At 45.1% G+C, this 27,610-nt stretch overlaps 1 protein-coding gene across 3 annotated transcripts; it reads left to right on the top strand.

Moving 5' to 3' along the window:
- On the top strand, positions 1-26,221 carry PPIF (peptidylprolyl isomerase F). Of its 3 annotated transcripts, XM_030940824.1 has the most exons (7): positions 1-304; positions 1,740-1,770; positions 2,322-2,410; positions 4,135-4,231; positions 5,253-5,328; positions 12,447-12,539; positions 26,167-26,221. In XM_030940824.1, the coding sequence occupies exons 1-7, from the start codon at positions 113-115 to the stop codon at positions 26,198-26,200; spliced, it is 612 nt and encodes a 203-aa protein (XP_030796684.1). In that variant the 5' UTR covers positions 1-112; the 3' UTR covers positions 26,201-26,221. The 3 variants fall into 3 exon arrangements, with proteins under 3 accessions (XP_030796684.1, XP_010361555.1, XP_030796685.1); XM_010363253.2 differs by lacking the exons at positions 12,447-12,539; positions 26,167-26,221 and adding an exon at positions 6,634-8,261; XM_030940825.1 differs by lacking the exons at positions 12,447-12,539; positions 26,167-26,221 and adding an exon at positions 6,321-6,624.
- The last annotated feature ends 1,389 nt before the right edge of the window (positions 26,222-27,610 follow it).

Here is a 27,610-nt window from a genome sequence, read left to right as displayed (position 1 = left end):
AATAAAGGCTGCGGCGCGCGGCTGCGCGGGACTTGGCCTTCTGGGCGCGCGCGACCTGCTTTTCAGAGTTCTGTGTTCTCCCTGCCCGTTTCCCGCCCGACCCTCGCCCGCGATGCTGGCGCTGCGCTGCGGCCCCCGGTGGCTCGGCCTGCTCTCCGTGCCGCGCTCCGTGCCGCTGCGACTCCCCGCGGCCCGCGCCTGCAGCAAGGGGGCCGGCGACCCGTCTTCTTCCTCCTCCGGGAACCCGCTCGTGTACCTGGACGTGGGCGCCGACGGGCAGCCGCTCGGCCGCGTGGTACTGGAGGTGAGACCGCTCGCAGGGCCGGCCTGGGCGCGGGACACGGGCCCGGGGAGAGCCCTGGGCCTCGGGCGGCGTAGTGCCGGGCGCGCTGGGTGACCTTGGGCCTCCCTCTGCCGGGCTCTGGGCCTCAGTTTCCCCATTTTGAGAATGGGCGTCAGAATGGTTTCTTCCGGCCTCCCTCGGAGCACTGGAGCCGGGGAGACGGGAGGGAGGCCATGTGTGGAGGAGAAAGCTCAAGGTCAGATCGCAGATAGGGAGGGCCCAGCACCCCTGGGCCGACCCCGGGACGAGAGAGGGGCTCCAGGAGTTTTCTGGGGCTGAGCCTAGATCCGGAGCTCTGAGGTGGGTGTCGGGGGGCTTGGGGTGAGCGTTGTGGCCCAGCGGGTGCTCACGTGGCGGCCCTTGCACAACGCGGAGCGCGCCCTGGCCCCGACCCCGCGGTCGGGCTCACACTCGGGGTGCTGGGAAATGGAGCGAGAGGTGGTTTCCAGCAGTAGTGCGGGCCCAGTAGGCCTCGGGCCCGGCCACCTGGTGGACCCCAGAATGCCCCTCCTGCGAGTTGGGACACATTCAGAGGCATTGTGCCCGGAATCTTGCCCTGCCACCGTCTTTGGGAGTGACACTCAGCACCTGCCCAAACTCTTCTGGGTCTTTTATAAAGCAAAGTAAGAAACAGTCACTAAGGTAACTTTAGAGGGAAAGCCCTAGTGGAGCCTTCAGCCCGGCCTCACATTGACAGCAGAGGTCAGTTCGTGTTGACTGGCCCGTTTCTCAGGGAGCCCTTGGTATTTCTTTTTCAGTCTCAGTTTCTGGAAAATAGGGACACCCTTCCTGCTTCCATTTGGTTCAAGGGTGGGTCTTGCAGCTTCGAGGCTAGAGGCTGGCTGGGATGGGGCTTCAGCCTTCCCTCCCCACACCCTCATGCCTCTCCCTGGGCTTCAGTTTTCCAACCCCGAATCGAGGAGCCTTAGACCCATTCTCTTGTCCCTGAATTTCTGATGCTTTGGGCCCAGCTGTGGGAACACTACCCCTCCCTGGGAGCATGCCTTTCCCTGGGCCTCAGTTTACCATCCCCAAATCGAAGAGCTGGACTGGCTCCTACCTTAGACCCACTTTCTTGCCTGAGTTTCTGATGCTTTGGGCCCAGCTGTGGGAGCAGTGCCAGCTGTGTCCACAGAAGTAGGCCAAGATAGTATTGTCATCTCTTCTGACAGATTAGGAAACCAAGGCCATCTCCTCCAGCCTTGGGTTCAGGAAATGGCTCCCAGAAATGATAGAGCTGCCGCCTACTTGGGTTGGCAATAATGGGAATGGAATGTCCACATGCTTCTTCCTCAGCCTCCTTGGCCGCTGTGGGGGTGGGTGGGTGCTGAGAGACACCCACCTTCACCTGCCCCTCCAATGACCACCCACTTTTGTCCCTCTTCTCCCCCAACAGCTGAAGGCAGATGTCGTCCCAAAGACAGCTGGTAAGACAGGGCGTGGGGCCTTGTGAGATGGGAAGGGGGCCAGGCAGGGCAAGGTGGGTGGCGTAGTGAGAAGAATTGGGGCTCAGAGACCCCTGACGAATGGGAGCTCCATGTGTGGCTCAGCCACTGGGTGCCCTGGGGCAGCTCTTCCATCCCTCTCTGGGCCTCAACGTTGGCTCTGCCCTCCTCTCTCATAGTAGCTGGGAGCCTCAGAGCCGGTGAAAGGCACATGTAAATTTCCCAGAGACTTCCCCACTCCTGGTCCCCAATGAGGCAGGGTGGTGGGCACATAGCCCTTGAGTCGCTGCCCTGCTGGTGCCAGCACAGCCATGAGCCTGTACTCTTGTCACAGTGCTCAGGTACTGAGGTCAGGGAAGGGGAGTGACTTGTCCAGTTACATAGTGAGTTGGGCAGAGCAGACCCAAGAGGTGGGCCAGGGTCTTTATCCCCCAGTTCACTGCTGGGGATGTAGCAGGGATTTTGGCTGGAACAGGTATGACCCTGGAATTGGGGCCTGGCCGTGTTAACCTGTGTCTCCCTTCGACTCTCAGAGAACTTCAGAGCCCTGTGCACCGGTGAGAAGGGCTTTGGCTACAAAGGCTCCACCTTCCACAGGGTGATCCCTTCCTTCATGTGCCAGGTAACATGGTTTCCTCTTCTGTAAGGGGGGATGAGAGCAGGAGCTGCCTTGTGTGTGTGTGAAGATGCCTGGTATGAGGAAGGTGTTGAGCAGGGCAGCTGCAGTTGCTCTTTTGGCCAGGCTGTCCTCCCTGCATTAGACCTGTATCCAGGCTTCACTGCACATGGAAGCCCAGCCCCAACCCGCTGCCACTCCAGGCCAGTGGCAGGCCCTGCCCAGGGGACTGGGAGGTGGAGTCTATCAAGGCAGAGCTGGGTTGGGGGATGGATGTGCTGGGGGTGGCCCTGAAGACTTTGAAGAGCCAGCATATTCCAGTGGTCTCTGACCTTGTCCCCTGCGTGCCCCTGAGCACTGGTATGGGAGATAAGAGAGGGAGAGGGAGAAGCGGCAGAGGCGGAGGAGGAAGACGGGTCCAGGGCAGGAACACACATGCCAGGACTTGGAGCTTCCCTTCCCAGAGAAAGGCATTGTTCTCCGTGAAATGAATGTTTTTCAGTCATGTGCCACGCTTGGTTTTCACAAGCATTGGTATTGCTGGGTCAGAGGTTTGGGGGTAGGTGTTACAGCAGGAGCTTCCCGGGGGTCAGGACCCAGGCTGGTCCTCTGTTAGCACAGATCTTCAAGATCAGGGATTGGGTATCCTGGGCGGGCAGAGCCTGGAGGCAGGGACATGGCTGTCATGACCTCTTTGAAGACCTTTCTGCCTGGAATTCTCTCCCCATTCCCTCCACCCTGACCCAGTGACTGTCATCGTATCATGGTAAGGGGCGGTGGGTTGGGGCTGGACGTCTATGTGTGGTGAGGCCTGGATATGGGGTGAACACAGGGACGGCAGGCCTGGCCCAGCCCTGAGGCTGATGGTAAAGCAGGAGCTGAGGTGGAAGTCCTGAGCCAGGCTAGGGACTCCAGGGCTAGAGGGCTCCCTGGCACAAGGCGGTGGCACTGGGAGTCCAGGCCAGGGTCCTGAGTCATCCGTTGGGAGGGATATCAATTAGCAAGCACCTAATTGACACCTGCAGATGCTTCAGCTGGTCAGTTCCCCTCTCTCACCCAAGGATCCCATCTCAGGAAAACAGCAGCCAGCAATGGCCTGGGCTGGGCAGCACTAGGCATAGGGGCTGCTACCGGGCTCTTCTGGCCATGGGTGCCCCATGCAGGTTTGGCCAGGGCTGCCTGGGCCTTAGCTGAGGCCTGAGGAAGGATGCCAGCCCTGGGCAGACTCTGTCCTGGGTCTGCAATGGTTGGGGAAGCTGCTGGGCGGGGTAAGGGGCAGTGCGGGGACAGTGAGGGGACCTGGCATGGGGAGCTGGTCTGGACCAGCTGCTGGTGCTCCCACAGACTAGACTCGGGAAGTGGGGGGGCCTCTGGCCTCTTCCTTGTTGCCCTCCGGGAGGAGTGGGTTAAATTCTGGGTCACTAAGTATCATCTCTGAATGACCATCAGGTCCTTTGAAGATTACCTAAAAATTTGCTCAGACAAAAATTAAGTCATTTGGAAACAAAAGTAGTTACTGCGACAAAAGATATTTGAGTTTTGTCTTTTTTTTTCTTTTTGTGCTTATTTTTCTTGTTAATTAGCTCTTATTTTATTGGATGTCTATTGACCACTTTACCTGAGGGGCGCCAACTGGGTGGGCTTGGGTAGGCTGAGGCTGCTGCCAGTGTCAGGGCCGTGGTCCCCGTCTGCTCCATGGCAGCCACTCAGAAGGTGCTGTGTGCTCACAGGCGGGCGACTTCACCAACCACAATGGCACAGGCGGGAAATCCATCTACGGAAGCCGCTTTCCTGATGAGAACTTCACACTGAAGCACGTGGGGCCAGGTGAGTGGGGGCTGCCTCTAGGGTGAGTGTCCCCACAGCTCTGACCTGGCCTGGAAGCCCCAGCAGGCCCTGAGAGGCCACATGCGGTCACCGCCCAGTATCTGATGAGGCCCTTCCCCCCTGCGGCACTGCAGGCCGTCTCAGCATTTCTGGCTTGTTGAGTTTCCCTAGAGTTTTCTCATCTCTCAGTTTAAAAAGCGGGGTTTCCTTTGGGAACTTTGCGGAAGAACCTTTAAGCAGAATGGAGGCCCTGGCCACCTCCCTGTTTGTCCTCTGAGTTTCGGGTTGGAAATTCTAGGACACTTAGAATTGTTGCAGAATGGTCCGCGCGCGGTGGCTCACGCCCATAATCCCAGCACTTTGGGAGGCCGAGGTGGGCGGATCACGAGGTCAGGAGATCAAGACCATCCTGGCTAACATGGTGAAACTCCATCTCTACCAAAAATACAAAAATTAGCCGGGCGTGGTGGCGGGTGCCTGTAGTCCCAGCTACTCCGGAGGCTGAGACAGGAGACTGGCGTGAACCTGGGAGGCAGAGCTTGCAGTGAGCCGAGATCGCGCCACTGCACTCCAGCCTGGGCGACAGAGCGAGACTCCATCTCAAAAAAAAAATTGTTGCAGAATAAAAAGAATTGTTGCAAGATTTAAAATCTTGCTTAGACAAAAAGCAAATTGTTTGGAAGCCAGGGTGGTTATTGTGGCAGCATCCTGTCACCTATAAAACCCAAGGTGGTAGGTGGAGAAGTCTGGAGGTCAGGGCCTGGAATCCTGCCCCGGGTCCCTCCCCAGCCCTACCACTGAGAGCTTCCACAAGGCCCTGTCCTCTCAGGCCACCCCACTGAGAACTAGCGGACAGCAAAGGCAGACACACCCTGGGGGGCTGGTATCGGGCCCTGGTTCGGGTCCCAGGATTTGCAGACTCAAATGTCCCTGGTGTGGTTTGCACCGTCTGCCCTTTCTAATGCCTTCCCCGGCAGATGCCTCCAGGGGCAGCGTGGCTCAGCTCTGCTGGTTTTTGCAGGTGTCCTGTCCATGGCTAATGCTGGTCCTAACACCAATGGCTCCCAGTTCTTCATCTGCACCATAAAGACAGACTGGTGAGTTCCCTGCCCCAGGCCCTCTGGGAATGTGGGCAGCCTTGCAGCTGGAGGAGGATTCATGCATTTTTAGGGGCAGGCAGTTTACAGCCAGGCCATCTGCTCTGGGACAGTGGCCCTCTCCCAGGCTGTGTGTTTGTATGAGAAAGAGAAAGTTAGTGGAAGAATCAAAGGAGAATCGCGGTTGTTCCTGCAACTCTGTCATGGTTTGGGTTCCCATTGTTGCTGTCATCTGGAATTTTCTCAGTGTGTTCTGCTCACACACACACAGGAAAGGGTTTCTCTACCAGATACATTTGGGAAATGTTGCAAAACATATTATGAGGCCTCAGGAGGGACTGAGTAGAAGCCCACTTGTGTGGTTTTAACCTGGAGTTTCCCAGGCTTGTCTTGACCATGGGCTGAGCCTTGGCAATGCTGCAGCAGACATTTGGATATCAGCAGGTTTCCAAATGAAGCCCGTGTATTATCATAAGCCTGCAGATAGCCACAGGCCTGTAAGGGCCCTGTTTTCAGTGCCCATGGATTTTAGGGATGTCTCTTTCCTGGTACATTTTCCTCTAAGGGATAAATTTCTCTGGCCAGAGTCCCAAATGTCATAGCCCTGGGGCACCTGGTGATGAGCTGGCTGGGAGCTGACTTGGTAAAGCCCATTTCCGAGGATTTTAGGGAGACCTAGGTGGGGCGGACACTAGAAGTGTCCAGCCTCCAAGCCTAAGAGATGTGGCTGGCAGGGCTGGGCAGGTCCTTGCTGGCTCAGCCTGCTCTTTGCTCCTTCATGGGACCCCAGTGGATCCTGCAGTTCTGCTGTTGGCTGAAACAACGCCAGCTTTGCCGCAGCTGAACTGAGCCGCCTTTTACATTATTGGACTCTCTTGAGTTGAGAGCTGCCCAGGACTCTGTAGTTTCACCACCCTTCTTCCTTTGGCTCTTGACTCATCATTCATGACCGTTAACGTGGTTCCATTTGTATGGACTTCTTCTTTCTTCAGAGCATTTCAGTATCCTGTTACCTCCCAGTGCGGAACAAAGAATACTCCACTTTTGATAGATGGAGTTACCAGGATTCAGACTACGTGACCTGAGGCAAGGTCACAACATGAGTGGCAGAAGCCAGGCATCCTCTGGGGTGTATCTGGGGCGCTCAACAAGGCTTGATTGAGCTTTGGTGGTAGATCTAGGTATTACATGGGGATTCCTTTCAGAATTGCTGTTTTCAGTAACTAATTCCATGACCGGGGCCATGGCATTGGATGACATTGCGCTCGCTACACTGTTGCTCACCCGGGTCACCCGTCCTCACAGGTTGGATGGCAAGCATGTTGTGTTCGGTCATGTCAAAGAGGGCATGGACGTCGTGAAGAAAATAGAATCTTTTGGCTCTAAGAGTGGGAAGACATCCAAGAAGATTGTCATCACAGACTGTGGCCAATTGAGCTAATCTGTGGCCAGGGTGCTGGGATGGTGGCAGCTGCAAATGTCCATGCACCCAGGTGGCTGCCTCGGCTTTCAGCCAAGGTGCCCAAAATGATACCTGTGCCCACTCCACCGTCACGGTGTGCCTGAGGAAGGCTGCTCAGGGATGTCGGACCTCGGCCAGGACCCACCACACTGCTTCCTAATACCCACCCTTCCTCACGACCTCATTTCTGGGCATCTTTGTGGACGTGATGTCACCCACCCCTCGTCAAGCATTGCCTCTGATTGCCCAACCCAGATTCATCTGTGCCTTGGACGTGGTGGTGGTGATGGGTTAGCATCCAAGTGAAGGCCTTTTCCTTGACCAAGGGGGACAGTCAGTTTTGCAAAAGGACTCTAGTACCTGTTTAATGTTGTCTTCCTAATTGGGATAATTTAATTAACAAGATTGACTAGAAGTGAAGCTGCAACACTAACTTCCCCATGCTGTGGTGTGACCTGAGTTGGTGACACAGGCCACAGACCCCAGAGCTTGGCTTTTGAAACACAACTCAGGGCTTTTTTGAAGGTTCCCCCAGCTGAGATCGTTCCTCCTGGTTACTGTGAAGCCCGCTGGTTTGCTGCTGTCATTTCTGAGGAGGGCCCATGGGGGTAGGAGCATTTGAACCTGGGAACAAACCTCACTTGAGCTGTGCCTAGACAATGTGAATTCCTGTGTTGCTAACTGAAGTGGCCTGTAAGCTCCTGTGCTCTGGAGGGAAGCATTTCCTGGTAGGCTTTGATTTTTCTGTGTGTTAAAAGAAATTCAATCTACTGATGATGTATTATACATAAAACGTTTCTGGAACATGTATTCGTGTTCACCTTAAATGTGAAAATAAATCCTATTTTCTATGAAAGACTGGTACCTGGTTTCTGGAAGAGGGATCTGTAACTTGGAGCTGATCTTTACAGAGCTTGCCGTGGCGGTGCCATGCTCAGGACGTTCATGTGGACGGTTTCATGTCATCGTGCTGGCAACTTGTCCTCCCTGCCTTAGAAATGAGGCTCAGACAAGCGACCTTAGCACCCACAGCCTGTGCCATAAGCACTGGCTTCACCCTAAATCCCAGCTCCTCCCCTTAGTGACCCTGAGTCTCAGTTTCCCTCAGCTGCATAAGGAGGCAATACAGTTTGAATATTTGTCCCCAGCCAAATCTTATGTTGAACTGTAATCCCCGGTGCTGGAGGTGGGACATGGTGCAAGGTGTTTGGATCATGGGGACAGGTCTCTCATGGCTTGGTGCTGTTTTCTTGATAGTGAGTTATTGCAAGATCTGGTCATTTAAAGTGTGTAGCACCTCCCCCTGCCCCCCTCTTGCTCCTGCTTTCCCTATGTGACATGCCTGGTCCCCCTTCACCTTGTGCCATGGTCATAAGCTTCCTGAGGCCTCCCTGGAAGCCGAGCAGGTGCCAGCACCATGCTTCCTGTACATCCTGCAGAACCATAAGCCAATTAAACCTCTTTAATAATAGATTACTCAGTCTCAGATATTTCTTTATAGCAATACAAGAATCCTAACACAGGGTAACAATAAGGCCCACCTCATAGGGTGGTAATCCATGTGAAGTGCATAACACAGTGCCTGGCGCATCTTTCTAAGCAGAGTGACGAGAATGATGAAATTTCCCCTGTCAGGGTCTTAGGAAAGAGGAGGGATGCTAGAACAAAGGAGCCTCCATCATCTGAGGTTAGGAGTGGATTTCCTAGGATAAGCCAGTTCCATTTGGAATTGACTTCTAGGTGTTTCTGAATTCACAGGGAAGGCAGGATTGGAGGTAAGAGCTTCCCTAGGTAGACAGGGCCGTGGCGTGGTCAGGCAGTTGAGTGGTTGGTCAGGCAGGCATTCTCAGAGGAAATTTGGGCTCTTTTGGGAGCATCTAACAGAATTATTTCTCACTGGGGTTCCCTGAGTGAGGTTATGTGCAGTCTCAGGTTGATGGAGTTACTCTGAGGTCATGGTGCCTGGGGTCGTGGAGAGTTTCCATGAAGTCAGTTTCAGTAGGACTAGTAGTCTTCAAACAATTATCAAGAACCTTAGGGGTCCTCAAAGCAGACAAGGAGGACACAAGGAGCATGGGCCCCTGAACCCCATTTGCAGTCATAGATGCCCTCCATTTATATTGGGGTTCTGCAAGGGATTTCATTTGAAGAATGGGATCTTGAGCCAAATCATAATTAGTAATTTCTCACCCAGTCCAATACTTTACAGATGGGTAAACTGAGACCCTAAGAGGGATTATGATTGCCCTATGTGACCCTGTGAGTCAACTGGCAAAACAGGGGCTAGAATCCAGGGTTTCTGGCAGTCTGCAGGGATATCTGTTGGGGGCCTCCGAGAATGCACAGGTGCCTTCAGGGACATATTGCCAAAGGTCCTCAGGCCACACACATTCAGAGCACAACTGATATCTGAGGTCAAAGCCCACAGCTTCACTCCCTCTGGAGTTTCCTCTTTGGGGTCTTATGTTTAGTCACTGTGTGTTTCCTTCTTGCTGAGGAGTGTGTGTGTATGTGTCTGTGTGTGTGTATCTCCACCCAGAGGAGTCTAAGGTGAGGTGAGGGTGCAGCAAACATGCAGGAATCTCCTAAAAACTGAGTTCCCTGAAAGCAGGGCCATTCCCTGTGCTTCTCATTCCCTGAGCTCCCTGCACAAAGGCCTGAGCCTCGTCATATTTCTTGCATAAAGCAAGAACATAAGTAATATACAAATAAAATATTGGCTTGTTTCTGGCCAGTGAGCACTCAATACCTCATGCATAAATGAGGCAGTGAGTCTTACACGTGCACTCATAGATGTAATCGTAAGTGGTGCCATGTACACATGATTTTTTTAAAAAATCTGAAACATCAATTTTATTTTCTGCGATGTGATAGCTTTTCAAAATGATTTCATTGAGATATAATTTACATAGAATAAGACTCACTTCAAGTGTACACATCAGTGATTTTTGACAAAAGTATATACTAGTAATAACTATCACCAAATTAAGATACTATCACCAAATTAAGAATGTTTCCATCTTTCCAGAAAGTTCCCTCCGTGCCCCTTCCCAGGTAGCCACTGGATTTTATCCCTATAATTTTGCCTGTTCTAGAACCTTGTAGAAATGGTATCGAGCAGGGTTCACTTTCATGTCTGGCTTCTCCAGCGTGGCACATGTGAGAATGTGTGAGACTCTAATATGCTTCTGGGTTCTAAAGAATCTTGCTCCATGAAAAGGAATTTCTTAAAGTTTTCCTAGGTCTGGGAAGGCCTAAAGCAATGCTTCTAGGGATCACAGAGTGCCAGTAAATCATGCAGATTTCTGGCCATACCTGAGACACCTTTTGAATATTTGCATCTAGGAATCTGAATTTTAAAATAATAATTCTGAGAGGTGAAGCCAGCTGAACTTCCTGGGTGGAGTGGGTACTTGGGAAACTTTCCTGTCTTACAAGAGGATTGTAAAACACACCAATCAGCACTCTGTAAAACATACCAATCAGTACTCTGTAAAATGCACCAGTCAGCACTCTGTGAAACGGACCAATCAGCAGGATTCTAAAAGTAGCCAATCGTGGGGAGGATTGAAAAAAGGGCACTCTGATAGGACAGAAATGGAACATGGGCAGGGGCAAAAAAGGGAATAAAAGCTGGCCATCCCAGCCAGCAGCAGGCAACTAGGTTGGGTTTCCTTCCAGGTTGTGGAAGCTTTGTCCTTTTCCTCTTCACAGTAACCCTTGCTACTGCTCACTTGTGCCATCTTTAAGAGTTGTAACACTCACCGCGAAGGTCCGTGGCTCCATTCTTGAAGTCAGCGAGACCATGAACCCACCGGCAGGAGCCAATTCCCAACACATTTCTACTAAAGCTTAAGAATTTGAGTGTAGCCACAGTGGGTAAGAGTGAAAGGGAAAGTCATGGCTCAACATTGGAGTCATCATTTACTTCTGGAAACATTTTTTACTGGACTTTCTGGGACTCTAGAGTGACACTCTCCACTTCTAAAAGAAGCCTCAATTAAGGAGTCTGACCGACAAGTCTCGGATGACTGGGTGGGGCACATCCTATTCCACTCAAGCTCTATGGGGGCCCGTGGGCAGGGGTGCTCCTCTATAGCGCTGTTAAAAGTGTCTAGTCAGGCATGGTGGCTCATGCTTGTAATCCCAGCCGCTTTGGGAAGCAGAGGTGAGTTGACTGCTTGAGCCCAGGAGTTCGAGACCAGCCTGGTCAACACAGTGAGACCTCATCTCTACAGAATTTTTTTTTTCTTTTTTTTTTTTTTTGAGACGGAGTCTTGCTCTGTCACCCGGGCTGGAGTGCAGTGGCCGGATCTCAGCTCACTGCAAGCTCCGCCTCCCGGGTTTACACCATTCTCCTCCTCAGCCTCCCGAGTAGCTGGGACCACAGGCGCCCGCCACCTCGCCCGGCTAGATTTTTGTATTTTTTTTAGTAGAGACGGGGTTTCACCATGTTAGCCAGGATGGTCTCGATCTCCTGACCTCGTGATCCGCCCATCTCGGCCTCCCAAACAGAAATTTTTTTTTTTAATTTAGCTGGGCTCAGTGACGTGTGCCTGTGGTCCCAGCTACTCGGAAGGCTGAGGTAAGAGGATCACCTGAGCCCAGTAAGTCGAGGCTGCTGTGAGCCATGATTATGCCACTGGACTGCAGTCTGGAGGACAGAGCAACAGGCTATCTCAAAAAAAGAAAAGAAAAAGTGGCTTCCCCTGCCTTGGCCTATGCAGGAGCCTATGAGGGAAGAAGCTCCCTGAGGGGTGGAGATCCCAGCTCTTGTTTTGCCATCTAGGAGGAGAGGCTGCCTTGGGTGGACCTCAGATGGAGAGCATTTCTCAGTGAGTGGATTGTGGAAGCCAGAAGTCAGCTCTGTGTCCAAGATTCCCCAGAACATGGCAGGTAGAGAAATTCTTGGGTCCACTCTGCCTCCCAGATCACTCAACCTGTAGAGGCTGTCCAGAATTATGCTGGTAACATTATTGCTATTGTATCATATTGTGATAGTTAAGTTTATGGCAGTTTTTTTTTTTTTTTTTTTTGAGACAGGGTCTCACTCTGTCATTCCATGTTGGAGTGCAGTGGCACAATCATAGCCCACTGTAACCTCGAACTCCTAGGCTCAAGCAATCCTCCCACCTCAGCACCCTGAGTAACTGGGAACTACAGGCACATGCCACCATGCTTGGCTATTTTTATTTTTTATTTTTTAAGATATGCAGGTCTTACTATATTTCCCAGGCCATTCTCAAACTCCTGGCCCCAAGTGGTCCTCCCACTTCAAATTCTCAAAATGTTGGGATTATAGGTGTGAGCCACCACACCCAGCCTTATGTGTCAACCTAACTGGGTCACAGAGTGCTTACACATTGGGTCAGACACTATGCTGGGTGTGTCTGTGAGGGCGTTTCTGTCTGAGATTAATATTTGCATAGCTAGACCTAGTAAAGCAGGTGGTTCTCCGTAGTGTGGGTGGACCTCATCTAGTCAACTGAAGACCTGAATAGAACAAAAGGCTAAGAGGGAACGCCTCCTGCCTGACAGCCCTGAACTGGAACATTGGTATTTTCTGCCTTTGGACTCAAACTGAAATGTTGGCTATCTCGGTCTTGAGCCTGCCAGCCTTCAGACTGAAACCTACATTGGCTCTTCTGGTTCTCAGGCCTTCAGATTCGGACTGGACCTACACCATTGACTCTCCTGGGTCTCCAGCCTGCCAGCTGCAGACTGTGGGCCTTCTCAGCCCCATGACCACGTGAGCCAGTTCCTTATATTTTTATATCATATATATCCTGTGTATATGGTGTAAATATATACACACACATATGTATTCTATTGATTCTGTTTCTCTTACTTGCACATATTGTCTTTATTTATAAAACCAAAATGCACATGTGAAAATTCAAATGTTACGTAATTATATAGGGAATTAGCATTGCCTACAATCCTATTACAGTAACAGTTGGTATAGGTTTCTGCATTTGCGTAGCTGCAAAGACCATCACTCCTTTCCTAACAATGAGAAGAAGCTGAATAAACTACAAAATCGTAACTTTTCTTGAGCTCGTCAGAAAGGCAAACAAATAACCTGTTTCAAAGAGGAACAAAGCAACTGGTCGCGGTGGCTCACGCCTGTAATCCCAGCACTTTGGGAGGCCAAGGTGGGCGGATCACCTGAGGTCAGGAGTTGGAGACTAGCCTGGCCAATGTGGTGAAACCCCGTCTCTACTAAAAATGAAAAAAAAAAATAGCCAGGCATGGTGGTGCATGCCTGTAATCCCAGCTACTTGGGAGGCTGAGGCAGGAGAATCACTTGAACCCGGGAGGTGGAGGTTGCAATGAGCCGAGATTGCACCACTGCACTCCAGCCTGGGCAACAGAGCGAGACTCCATCTCAAAAAAAAAAAAAAAAGCGGAACGAGGCCCTGCAAGGAGAGACAGGACACACAGACTGTTTCACCTGTGGCAGAGCACTGTAGGAAGATATGACTACGAAACAACTGTGTAAAATAAAATTAGGTAACCTCTTAATGAATTGCTAAAGGCCAGGAGCGGGCTAATGTGTCCGTCTGGAGTAGCTGGAGACCCCAGATACAAAGGGAGTTCAACATCTTTCTCCAGGCTCCCACCGGATGCACAGAAGACCTAAGAGGGAGCCCGACTTGGTGGTTTAGGTCTGCAGGAGGGGACCTTCAGCTGCTGGAGAAAGGCATGGAGCCTTGTCCACTTCCTCAGATTCTTCTCTCCTATGAAGTAAATTTGAGAATCCACTGGGAGGTTGGGCATTACACCCTCCACCCCCAGGAACATGTAAAAGTGCACTGTGACTGGGAGAAGTAGAACACACATTGTTATATCCCTGGGGGAGGGGCAAGAAGCCATCCAGGGCACAGGATCCTTTAGTGATACCAACCAGAAATTGACTACCTCTGGTGGGAGAGGGGGCAAGAAACAGCCAAGACATGCCTAAGACTAAGGTGGGATCAGGAGAGCAGAAGAGCCTCCTGTCTTACTATGAGCCTGGTCTACCAGTGGGGGAGGGCGGGGCATGGAGAGAGACACCTTCCGTATTGCAGAAAGCTGAGTGTGGAGTCTAAACAATCCTTTGGCACCCCAGCTCCACTGTAAGCACAAGTCAACAGTAATCCACCACTTAAGGAATTTGAAGTCTATGGAGCTCTGAAAGCAAGAATAGCAACACAAACCCCAAATCCAGCTCAACCCCTGAGGCGACTAACTCAATTTCCCACAATAATGGTCTGAAGTAATCAGTGGCATGCCTGTTTCCAGTGTACATACTGTATTAATCAGGGTTCTTCAGAGAACTAGAACCAATTGGATGTCTATATACATATAGGCAGAGGGAGAGAGAGAGAGATTGAGAGATTTTAATAAATTGGCTCATGCAGTTGTGGGACCTGGGCAAGTCCAAATTCTGCAGGGCACGCCAGCAGGCTGGTGACCCAGGGAAGAGTTGATTTTGGAGCTTGGGTTCAAGAAGCAAAATGCTACCTTCTTTGGTGGACCTTAGTCTTTTTCTCTTAAAATCTTCAACTGATTGGATGAGGCCCACCACATTATGGAGGGCAATATGCTTTACTCAAAGTCATTGATTTAAATGTTAATCTCATCTCAAAAATACCTTCACAGCAACATCTAGACTGGTGTGTGACCAAACATCTGAGTACCCTGGCCTAGCCAAGTTGACACATAAAATTAACAATGACACATACTGTTCACCACTGTCTCTTCCATTGTTGAAATTCTATTGAATTTCAACAAAAAATTTAAAAACACACAAAATGCAAAGAAGAAAAACATTGTCAAGAAATAAAACAATCATACTCAGATATAACATTGTCAGATATGAACATGAAAATAACTGATTAATATATTGGAAGATCTAGTGGGAAAGGATGCATTTCAGCAGAGAAAAACTACAAGAAAGAGTCTAATGGAGATGCTAGAAGTGAAAAAATATATTAAAATGAAGAATTCCTTTGACGAGCTTATCAGTAAACTTAGCACAGCTGAGGAATGTATCAGTGAACTTAAAGAGGTCAAAAGAAATTAATCCAGATTGAAACACAAAGAGAAATCAGAGTGAAAGAGACAGAACAGAGCATCAAAGAACTATGGGATAATATCAAAATGCCTAGCAGAGGTGTCATTTTAACCCCAGAATGAGAAAAGAAATGAGTGCACAAGAATAAGTATTTAAAGAAATAAGTGGTAACATTTTTCCAGAATTATTGAGACATATCAAACCACTGATATAAGAAATTCTGAGAACCTCAAGCAGGAAAGATCTCACACACACACACACACACACACACACCATACATAGTAGCTTAGCATCAAACTATGAAAACCAAAGATAACAAAATCTCTAAGGCAATCCCCCACAACACACACACACAAACCATGAATTACTTACACAGGAACAAAGATAAAAATGATAGCAGACTTCTCATCAGAAATTATGCAAGTTAAAAACAATGAATTGACAAGTTAATTTTTATTTTTAATTTTTGTGGGTACATAGGTGTATACTTTTGAGGTACATAAGTTGTTTCGATACAGGCATGCCATGTGAAAGGGAAATAAGCACATCATGGATTGAGACTTTAAAGTACTGAGCGAGAGAAAAAATAACCCTATTCACAATTCTATGGCCAGGGAAAATACCCTTCAAAAATAAAAGCAAAAAACAAAACAAAAGCAAAAATCCTTTCTGACAAACAAAAGCAGAACAAATTCACTGTCGGCAGACCCATGATACAAGCAAGGTCAGAAGAAGTTCTTCAGGAAGAAGTATGATACCAAACAAACTTGGATCTACACAAAGAAATGAAGAATTCTGGAAATGGTAAAAAATAAAGTATATAAAAGCACTTTCTTTCATTATTTTAAATGCAATTTGACTTAAAAAGATAATCTTAAAAAATAATCCTGCTTTAATTAGGGCACATACCTAATGCAAGTGGGGCTTAAAACCTAGGTGATGGGTTGATGGGTGCAGCAAACCACCATGGCATATGTATACCTATGTAACAAACCTGTAAATTCTGCACATGTATCCCAGAACTTAGAGTAAAATTAAAAAAAAAAAAAATCCTGCTTTAACATTTGTTTCAAAGTCTATTTTAGTATGTGTAAAAGTAAAATGCATGCTAAAACTGCACAAGGAATGAGAGGAAGAAATCGGAAGTAAACTTTTGTAAGATTCTTACACTATAGTTGAAGTTGTATATTATTTGAATGTAGACTGTGATAAATTAATGACATATGTTATAAACATGAAAACAACCACTCACTTTTTAAAAGAGATCTAACTAATACATCAGTTTCCCATGGCTGCTGTCACAAATTACCATAAACATACTTGCTTAAAACAACACAAATTGGCTGGGCATGGTGACTCACTCCTGTTATCCCAGCACTTTGGGAGGCTGAGGCCGGTGGATCACGTCAGGAGTTCAAGACCTGCCTGGCCAAGATGGTGAAACACCGTCTCTACTAAAAATATAAAAATTAGCCAGGAGTAGTGGTGGGTGCCTGTAATCCCAGCTACTTGAGAAGCTGAGGCAGAGAATTGCTTGAACCCAGGAGGTGGAGGTTGCAGTGAGCTGAGATTGCACCACTGCACTCCAGCCTGGGTGACAGAGTAAGACTCCGTCTCACAAACAAACAAACAACAGCAACAACAACAAAAAACCCCCACAAATTTAAGTCTGAAATGGGTTTCACTGGGCTAAAGTCAAGATGCTGGTAGGTTGCATTGTTTGGGAGGCTCTAGGGGAGAGACCATTCCTTGCCCCTTCTAACTTCTCTAGAGGTTGCCTGTGTTCCTCGGCTTGTGGCCTCTTCCTCCATCTTCAAAGCCAACATAGCATCATCACCTGAATCTCTGCTTCCGTATCATATTTTCTTCTCTGACTCTCACTCTCCTACATTCCTCCTTCACTTTTCAGGACTCTTGTGATTACATTGGACCCATTGGGTAATCCAGATAATCTTCCCATATTCAAATCCTTAACTTAATTACATCTGCAAAGTTCCTTTTGCTATGTAAGTTAACACATTCATAGGTAGAAAGAAAGATGAAAGGAACAAAACACAAATGGATAGTATTTGGATGACAATTTTAAATTCAAACATATTATAATAACATTACATGTAAATAGCCTAAATATTGAAATTAAAGCTTATTCTGTTAAGACCTATATGGTAAACCCTAGAGAAACTACTAAAAAACCCTAAAAAATAATGAAAAAAATCACATTTAATTAATGAAAATTAAAATACTATATTGGAAAATATTCAGTTGATGCAAAAGACAACAATAAAGAAGAAATAGAGGAACAAAAATGACATGAGACACATGAAAACCAAAAGGTAAGTTTGCAGATGCAAATCCAAATATGCTAATGACAACATGAAATGTAAATTGATTAAGCAATCTGATCAAAAGACTGAGCTAGACCATGTTAAAAAAAATCAGATCCAACTATATGGTGTCTATAGGAGATATGTTTTTAAATACATACATAAACAGACTGAAAGTGAAAGGATGGAAAAAGACACATTATGCTTATATAACAGCAACCACATGAAAGCTAAAGAGGCTACAATAATATCAAACAAAATATAATTCAAAAAAACAACAAATGTTACTGGAGGCATGGTGGCTCACACTTGTAATCCCAGCACTTTGGGAGACTGAGGTGGGAGGATCACTTGAAACCAGGAGTTTAAGACCAGCCTAGACAACATAGTGAGAGCTTGTCTCTATTTAAAAAAAAAAAAAAAAAATGTTACTGGAGATAAAGAGGGACGTTTTATAATGGTGAATTCATTGGAGAGATATAACAATTACATATGTATATGTGCCCAATAAAAGAATACCAAAATACCCGAAGCACAACCTGACAGAAATAAAGGGAGAAATAATAATTTAACAATAATAGTTAGAGACTTCAATAATGAATAGAACAACCAGACAGAAGATTAACAGGGAAAGAGGACTAGAACAAAACTGCACGTGACCCAGACCTAACAGACATCAATAGAACCCTCCGCCTAACAACAACAAAGGGTACCTTCTTCTCAAGCACATGTAGAACCTTCTCTAGGGCAGGCCATCTGGCTAGATTATAAACAAACCTCTATACATTTAAAGGATAGGAATAATGTGAAGCATGTTTTCCAAGCACAATGGAATGAAATTAAAAGTCATTTGCAGGGAAAATTTGAAGGAACTCATAAATAAGTAGACAATAGCAATTAAACAACACAGACCTTCTGGGATGCAGCTAAAGCAGTAATTAGAGGAAAACTTATAACTGTAAATGCCTACATTAATGAAGAAGAAAGATTTCAAATGAGTAACTTAATCTTTCACCTTAAAACACTGGGAAAAGAAGACAAAATAAACCCAGAGCAAGAAAAAGGAAGGAAATAAAGATTAAGGCAGAAATTAATAAAATAGAGATGAGAAAAGCTATAGAGAAAAATCAATGACCCAAAAGCCAGCTTTTCATAGAAAGATCAACAAAATTGACAAAGCTTTAGTCAGTTTGATGAAGAAAAAAGAGAGAAGACTTAGTTGAATTATAAATTGAAGAGAGAATATTATTACCAGCCTTTCAGAAAGAAAAAGGATTAAAGAGGAATAGTATGAACAATTGTATTGCAACAAATTAGGTAACTTAACATGAAATACACAAATTCCTAGAAAGACACAGATTTCAAAAATAAAGAAATAAGCCGAATAGACCTCTAGTAAGTGAAGAGACTAAAGCAGTAATCAAAATCTACCCGCAAAGAAAAGCCTAGGTCCAGATGGTCTCTGGGCTGGATTCTACACAACACTCAAAGGAGAATTAATACCAATTTTTTACAAACTCTTCCAAAAAATAGAAGAGAAGGGAACAGTTTCCCTGTTATTCTATGAGGCCAGTATTATCTTGATGTCAAAACCAAAGACATCACAAGAGAAGAAAACTATGGACCAATATCTCTTATGAATATGGCCATAAAAATCCCCAACAAAATACTAGCAAATGAATACAGCAACATATGAAAAGAATACATCTTGACCAAGTGTGATTTATCCCAAGGATGTAAGGTTGGTTTAACATCTGAAAATGTATTAATATAATATATATTATAATTACATAATATATAATAGCATATAACACAATTTCAATAGAATATAAACAAAAATTACATGATTGTCTTAATAGATGCAGAAGAAACATTCAACAAAATCCAAAACCCTTTCATTATTAAAAAAAAAAAACACTGAATGAGCTAGTAAGAGAAGGAATCTTTCTCAATATGTAAAGGGCATCCATGACAAACCTAGAGCTAACATCATATTTAATGGTGAAAGACTGAATGCTTTCCCCTTAGGAACAGAAATAAGACATGATATTTGCTTTTGCTTTCAGAACTTTTTTTTTTTTTTTTGACACAGGGTCTTACCATGTTGCTCAGGCTGGAGTGAGTGCAGTGGTGCAATCACAGCTCACTGAAACCTTAACCTTCCAGGCTTAGGTGATCATCTCACCTCAGCCTCCTGAGTAGCTGGGACCACAAGCACACACCACCACTCCTGGCTAATTTTTTGTTTTTGTTTTTGGTAGAGATGGGGTTTTGCCATGTTGCCCAGGCTGGTCTGAAACTCCTGGACTCAAGCGATCTATCCCCTTGGCTTCTCAGAGTGTTGGGATTATAGGTGTGAGCCACCGCACCCAGCTTGCTTTTAGAACTTCTTTTCAAAATTGACTGGAGTCTGCAGTTGGGGCAATTAGGAAAAACAAAGGCATCTAGTTTGTAAAGGAAGGAATAAAACTGTCTCTACTGTCAGATTACGTATTTTATATAGAAAAGCTTAAGGAATCCACTACAAATTATTACAATTCATAAAAAAGTTTATCACAATTGCAGGATATAAGCTCAACATACAAAAAAATCAGTTGTATTTTAATACACTTGCAATGATAAATCCAAAAATGGAATTAAGATAATTCTATCCATAATAGAATACTTAGGAATAAATTTAACAACAAAAGTGCAAACCATATTCTGGAAACTACAAAACATGGTTGAAAAAAAAAAAAAAGAACTAGACAAATGAAAAAACATTCCATATTCATGGTTTGGAAAACAATATAGTTGAGATGGCAATACTCCTCAAATTTATCTACAGATTCAATGTAACCCTTATCAGAGTCTCAGATGACTTCCTTGTACAAATTGACAAGCTGATTCTAAAATTCATACAAAATTAGAAGGGACCCAGACTGACTAAAACAATCCCCAAAAAAACAAGAATAAAATAGGAGTACTCACATTCCTGATTTCAAAACTTATGAAAGCAATGATAATAAAGACAGTGTCGTATTGGCAGAAGGATAGATATATAGCTCAATAGAGTAGAATTGAGATTACAGAAATAAACTCATACATCTATGGTCAACTGATTTTCAACAAAGATGCCAAGAGCATTCAGTGGGAAAAGAATAATCTTGGTGCTGGGACAACTGGGTAATCACATAGAAAAGTATAAATCTCAACCCTTACTTCACGTCATAAACAAAAATTAACTCAAAATGATCAAAGAAGCCTAAGCCCCCAAAACAAAGCAAGACCCCATCTCTACAAAAAAAATGTAACGAGTTGTAGTGGCACAGCTATAGTACCAGCTACTCAGGAGACTGAGGCAGGAGGATCACTTGAGCCCAGCATTTTGAGGCTGTACTGAGCCATGATGGCACCACTGCACTCAGCTTGGGCCACAGAGCGAGACCCTGTCTAAAATAACAAAAACAACAACAAAAATGGACCAAAGACCTAAACATAAGGGCATAACTAGATAACTTTTTATTTTATTTATTTATTTTTTGAGAAGGAGTCTCGCTGTATTGCCCAGGCTGGAGTGCAATGGCGCCATCTCGGCTCACTGCAAGCTCTGCCTCCCAGGTTCACGCCATTCTCCTGCCTCAGCCTCCCAAGTAGCTGGGACTACAGGCACCCGCCACCATGCCTGGCTAACTTTTTTTTGTATTTTTAGTAGAGACTTGGTTTCACCATGTTAGGCAGGATGGTCTCGAACTGCTGACCTCGTGATCCGCCCGCCTCGGCCTCCCAAAGTGCTGGGATTACAGGCGTGAGCCACCGTACCCAGACTGGATAACTTTTTAAAGAAAATGTAGTGATAAATTTTTGTGACATGTGCAAACATCAAATCTTATTCCTGATCTTAAGAGGAAAGCATCCAGTCTTTCAGATTTGCCAAATGATTCATAGATATGACACCAAAGCATGAGCAACGAGCAACGAAAGGGAACAAAAATAGAAAAAGATAGATTAAGACTTTATCAAAATTTTAAACTTTTGTGGTTTTCCCACACAATGGGAGAAAATATTTGCGAATCATATATCAGATAAGGGACTTGTATTTAGAATATATGAAGAGCTCTGACAACTCAATGATAAAAAGACAAATATCCCAATTTTAAAACATGCAAAAGATTTGAACAGACATTTCTCCAAAGAAGATATATGATTGGCCAATAAGCACATGAGAAGATGCTCAACCTCATTAGTCACCAGGGAAATGCAAATTAAACCCACAAAGAGATATCACTTTATACCCACAAGGGTGGTTAGATTAAAAAGTCAGATAATAACAAATGTTTGCAAAGATGTGGAGAATTTGAAACTCTCGAACATTGCTGTGGGATACAAAATGGTCCAACTGCTTTGGAAAACTGCCTGGCAGTTTCTCAGATGATTAAAGATAGAGATAGAGTTATCCTGTGACCCAGCAATACCATTCCTAGGTATGTACCCAAGAGAAATGAAAACATGTCCACACAGAAACCTGTACATAAATGTTTATAGCAGCATTATTCATAATGGTCAAAAGGTAGAAACAACCCAAATGTCCATCAGTGGGCAAGTGGATAAAGAAAATGTGGCATAGCCATACAATGAAATAGTATTTGGTTATAAAAAGAAAAGAAGTACTGATACCTGCTACAACCTGGATGAACCTTGAAAACATTATACTATGTGAAAGAAGTCAGTCACAGAAGACAAAATAGTATATGATTCCATTCATATGACGTGTCCAGAATAGACAAATCCATAGAGATGGCAAATAGATTAGTGGTTGTTTAGGGCTGAAGGGAGTAGATAGGTGCAGGGTATCAGTGCGTGATGGCTGAAGTTACAAGGGTTCTTTATGGGATGATAAAAATGTTCTAAAATTGACTTTTGTGATTGTTGCGTATATCTGTGAATATGCTATCAACATTTTCATGGGTAAATTGTATAGTGTGTGAACTATATCTCAGTAAATCTGCTTAAAAATATGTATAGACGGTCCCTGACTTATGATGGTTCAACTTACAGTTTTTTCAGCTTTACAATATGCATTCAGTAGAAACTGTACTTTGAGTACCCATATGACTATTCTCTTTTTACTTTCAGTAGAGTATTCCACAAATCACATGAAGTATGCAGCACTTTCTTATAAGATAGGCTTTGTGTTAGATGATTTTGCCCAACTGTGGGCTAATGTAAATGTTCTGAGCACATTTAAGGTAGGCTGGGCTAAACTCTGATGTTTGGTAAGTTAGGGGTATTAAGTGCATTCTCAACTTATGATATTTTCAGTTTACAATGGGCTTATCAGGATGTAACCCCATCACAAATTGAGGAGCATCTATATTAGCAAAGTCTCACAATTCTTTGGGTGTGTAAGCTGTTTTCTCTGGAGTCCTGCTGTTCCTCTGGAAAATGCTGAGATTCGACACCTATTATGGAGCTGGGGAGTGATCATAGCAGGTCTTGAGCATCCCCTTTCAAACCGTACAAGGTTATCACAGTGTTTTTAAGCAAAGAAGTCTCTTTTCCTCAGTCACAAAGAGCAAGCTAATTCCATTGTAAGGAAGAAACAGAGTGGCTTGAGGGTTCAAGCTGTTGGTTTCATTTTGATCCAATCAGGTGACTTCATTCCAAATTTCAGGATCTCATTTGAGACGAGGTCTCACTCTCTTGCTCAGGCTGGAGGGTAGTGGCACAATCAGGTCAAGTCACTGCAGCCTTGACTTCCTGGGCTCAAGTGATCTTCCTGCCTCAGCCTCTCGAGTACCTGGGACTACAGGCATGCACCACCATGCCTGGCTAAATAAATTTATTTATTATTTATATTTTTTATTATTTATTGATTTTTTAGTAGAGAAGAGGTCTCGCTATGTTGTCCAGTCTGGGATCTCATTCTTTTTGTATTTTTTGTTTGCTTGTTTGTTCGTTTTTTTCAGATGGAGTTTCATTATTTTTGCTCAGGCTGGAGTGCAATGGCACGATCTCAGCTCACTGCAACCTCTGCCTCCCAGGCTCAAATAATTCTCCTGCCTCAGTCTCCTGAGTAGCTGGGATTACAGGCACACATCAGCATGCCTGACTAATTTTGTATTTATAGTAGAGACAGGGGGGGGTCTCACCATGTTGGCCAGGCTGGTCTCGAACTCCTGACCTCAGGTGATCCTCCCACCTTGGCTTCCCAAAGTGCTGGGATTACAGGCGTGAGCCACCACACCCGGCCTGGGATATCATTCTTTTTCATCAGTGCCCTTTCACATGAAAAACTTTGTGAAAAACTTGATGGAACTGAATTGAAATGCTGTTGTAATTCAGCAACCTACATGGTAAAATTTTTGTTTGATTTTAAGTGCTATTAGCCTAGTGCCTACTTTTAGAGTTATCATGGAAGCTTTCTGGTTCTCAGGCTGTAATATAACCAGAAGCTTTCTGGTTCTCTGGTTTATGCCAAGAATTAAAGAACACAAGTTCTAAATTTTCTTTTGGTAAGCAATTAAGCATCCTCAAAAGAATTTTCCCCACATCCCAGTCTTTATGGTTATGATTACTACTGTAATGGTGAAGTGCTGCTGTCACCTGGTCTCCCGAGGCACGTGCTTCTCTTGTCACTTAATTACAGGTGACAGCTTAATTAATTGTGATGTCACTGCATGCCATGGATTACTAACATACCATTTCCCACTGGTAGATACGTTGGAGTCCAAAAGCACAGTGAAATACATCTCCAGATCTCATCTTGGTGGGGTTATCTTCTGGGACCACTTCTGGTATCAATTCCATATAGTCAGAGTCCAAACAGGAGACAGAAGCAACACAGCAGTTTTAACAGGGAATATGTAAAAAAAAAAAAAAATTATTATTATTATTATTATCATTATTATTATTATTTGAGATGGAGTCTCGCTCTGTTGCCCAGGCTGGAGTGCACTGGCCGGATCTCAGCTCACTGCAAGGTCCGCCTCCCAGGTTTACGCCATTCTCCTGCCTCAGCCTCCCGAGTAGCTGGGACTACAGGTGCCCACCACCTCGCCCGTCTAGTTTTTTGTATTTTTTAGTAGAGACTGGGTTTCACCATGTTAGCCAAGATGGTCTCGATCTCCTGACCTCGTGATCTGCCCATCTCGGCCTCCCAAAGTGCTGGGATTACAGGCTTGAGCCACTGCGCCTGGCCAAAAAAATTATTAATTATAACAGGAGGGCCGGGCGTGGTGGCTCAAGCCTGTAATCCCAGCACTTTGGGAGGCCGAGGCGGGTGGATCACGAGGTCAGGAGATCGAGACCCTCCTGGCTAACACGGTGAAACCCCGTCTCTACTAAAAATACAAAAAAAAAAAACTAGCTGGGCGCGGTGGCGGGCGCCTGTGGTCCCAGCTACTCCGAGGCTGAGGCGGGAGAATGGCCAGAACCCGGGAGGCGGAGCTTGCAGTGAGCCGAGATCGCGCCACTGCACTCCAGCCTGGGCGATACAGCGAGACTCCGTCTCAAAAAAAAAAATAAATAAATAAATAATTATAACAGGAGTTTACCAACTAAAGGAAAAAGAGAATACTGAAGACTAAAGTATTTCTCCAGTGCCTTGTACTGATAAAGCTTCATATAATTCCAGATGGCAAGGGAGAACAGTTACAGTAGTACAAACAGGACAATGTAGGGAGGACTTAGAACTAAGAGACAATGGACTGATAATGGTGCATTGAGCATTGCTTTCTTATCAAATCTGACAATCTCTGCCATTCAATTAAATATTTATCATTTATATTTAATGTAATTTTCAATATGGTTAAATTTAAACCAATCATCTTGCTATTTATTTTGTTTGTTCCATCTGCCTTTTTTTCTCTTCTTGCCTTCTTTTGGAATGAGATTTTTCTCCCAAATGATTTCATTTTTATCACCATTATTGGCTATTTGTTTATATATATGTATAAAATGACAAGTGTTGATGAGGATGTGGAGAAACTGGAACTCTCATACATTGTTGGTGGAAATGTAAAATGTAACAGCTATATATACACACATATATGTATATACGTGTATATACATATGTGTATACACATATACACATATATACACATATATACATGTATACATATATACACATATATACATATACACATATATACACATATACACATATATACGTATATGTATACATATGTGTATATATGTGTATACACATACATGTATATATGTGTGTACACACATATACATGTATACATACATGTGTATATACATGCATACATACATGTGTATATGCATGTATATATCATATATATGTGTGTGTATATATATGTGTGTGTGTGTGTGTGTATATATATATTTAAGAGCTGGGGTCCCACTCTGTAACCCAGGCAGTGGCACAGTCATAGTTCACTGCCACCTTGAACTTCTGGCCTGAAGAAATCCTCTTGCCTCAGCCTCTCAAAGTGTTGGAATTACAAATGTGAGCCACCATTCTCAGCCTAATTATTCAGTCTATATTTTTAGTGGTTTCCCTAGGATTTACTATTTATCGTTTAACTTATCACAGACTAACTGCAAATAGTATTATACCACCCTACATATTGTGTATATATTGCTGAATCAAATGATTATGTTTAACTTTTTTAGGAATTGCCAAACTGTTTTCCAAAATGACTGTGACATTTTACATTTCCACCAACAATGTATGATGGTTCCAGTTTCTCCACATCCTCATCAACACTTGGTATTATCTGTTTTCATTCTAGCCATCCTAGTGAGTGTGAAGTGCTACTTCATTTATTTCTGACTTGCTTTTCTCTGATGACTAATGAGGTTGAGCATCTTCTCATGTACTTATTGGTCAGTTGTACGTCCTTGGAGCTGAGTCTGTTCAGATTCTTTGACTTTTTTAATTGGGCTATTTGTGTTTGTACTTTTGAGTTGTCAGAGCACTTTACATATTCTAAATACAAGTTCCTTATCAGATATATGATTTTCATATACATTCTCTCATTATGTAGGGTCTGTCTTCACTGTCTTGATGGTGTCCCTTGAAGCACGAAAATTTTAAATTGGGATGAAGTCCAATTTATTTTTGTTTTCAAAAGCACTTCAGGCTTCCACATACTATTTCACAAATAAAATAAAATAAAAGTTCCTTTGTGGAGAGATTTGGATATCTTTCTCTTATGGATTGTTTCTCTTTCTGATGAGCCAGTACTCTGGGGGCTGGGCAGGGTGGTAGCCTCTGATATTCTTGGCTTTCCTCTCCTGGCATAGAACCTGTGCTCTATGAGTGAGCTGGAGCAAGACTTGGGGTCCCAGTATTTTTGGCCTTCTGCATCTGGGATGGAGCCGCTATTCTATGGGTTAGGGCTGGGTGTAGAAAGAAACCCCCCACTTCTCAGCTGCACTCATTCAGAATTTAGCTTCTTTAACTTGGAGTTGGGAGAGATGGGCAAAATCTTATTGGTCTGCCTCTCCTACTACTATGTGAAAATACTTGATTGGGAAGTGAGCGGAGAGGGGCCTTGTCTTTTTGGCCACCCTCACCTTACGAGAAGATTCCATTAAGCTGAGCTGAAGGTGAAGGAGAAGGGAATAGTTATGTGTCAAATGCCATAGACCAGCTGTTCTTATTGAGTTAGTTTTAGTGACTTCCCCACATACTCTCTTTATGGTCATGATTACTGTCATGGTCAAGTGCTGTTTTCGCTCCTGGCCGGGAGATGAGCTCAGAGGTGAGCCAGGCCGAGGAGATGCCCCAAGGCAGAGTGGGGAGCCTGACTTTCTTCATTTGCTCTATATCCTTAGGACGACTTCCAGAGACTTTAAAGATTGATTTTTAAAAAGCAGTTTTCACCAACATTGCTTGTTTCACAGGGAAGTGGGCTCATGGAACTCTTCACACTGCCTCCAAGAAGTGTAACTCTTCACTATTTTACTTTAAAGTTATTTGTATCTTTATGTTTCAAGATGAATCTATTAAAAGGAATAACCTTAGACAAGTTAAATTTAACAGTTTAATTGAGCAAAGAGTGATTCATGGATCAGACAGCTTTTGGAACCAGGACAGGCTCTAAGAACTCCAGCCTGAAGTGTGGTGGGATACCCACATTCCCCTCCCAAGAGAAAGCAGCCAGGCCAGGTGCCCTCAGAGAGCACCAGAGGAGGAAGGTGGGTCTGGCCTCAGCCTTCTTCTCAGTTTCAGCCTTCCCCCACCAGGCCTTCCCAGGTTTAAGCAGGAGAATCTCAGACTTTTCCTCCCCACAACTGTGCAAGTGCTTACTAGACCTCATGCCCCAGAGAGCTGTGTGGTCCCCCATGCCCCTTTCTAGCACTAGCCTAATAAATTCTATCGATGACCTCAGGGCAGCCTGTAGGCTCTATCAACTCAACATGGAATAATCAACTTGGGAGCTTGTCAGAGCGATGGATTCGAGATGGAGCCCAGTGCCTAAATTT

Source organism: Rhinopithecus roxellana, chromosome 11, assembly GCF_007565055.1.
Source record: "Rhinopithecus roxellana isolate Shanxi Qingling chromosome 11, ASM756505v1, whole genome shotgun sequence".
Taxonomy (NCBI): domain Eukaryota; kingdom Metazoa; phylum Chordata; class Mammalia; order Primates; family Cercopithecidae; genus Rhinopithecus; species Rhinopithecus roxellana.
The sequence above is the reverse complement of the archived record's forward strand: the minus strand, read 5'-3'. Positions and strand labels throughout refer to the sequence as shown.

Excerpts from the sequence above, each read along its gene's own strand:
- PPIF (XM_010363253.2), top strand. The coding sequence starts at position 113 with ATGCTGGCGCTGCGCTGCGGCCCCCGGTGGCTCGGCCTGCTCTCCGTG. Across the intron at positions 2,411-4,134 it reads TCCCTTCCTTCATGTGCCAG|GCGGGCGACTTCACCAACCA; the intron begins GTAACATGGTTT and ends GTGTGCTCACAG. Across the intron at positions 5,329-6,633 it reads TGCACCATAAAGACAGACTG|GTTGGATGGCAAGCATGTTG; the intron begins GTGAGTTCCCTG and ends CCGTCCTCACAG.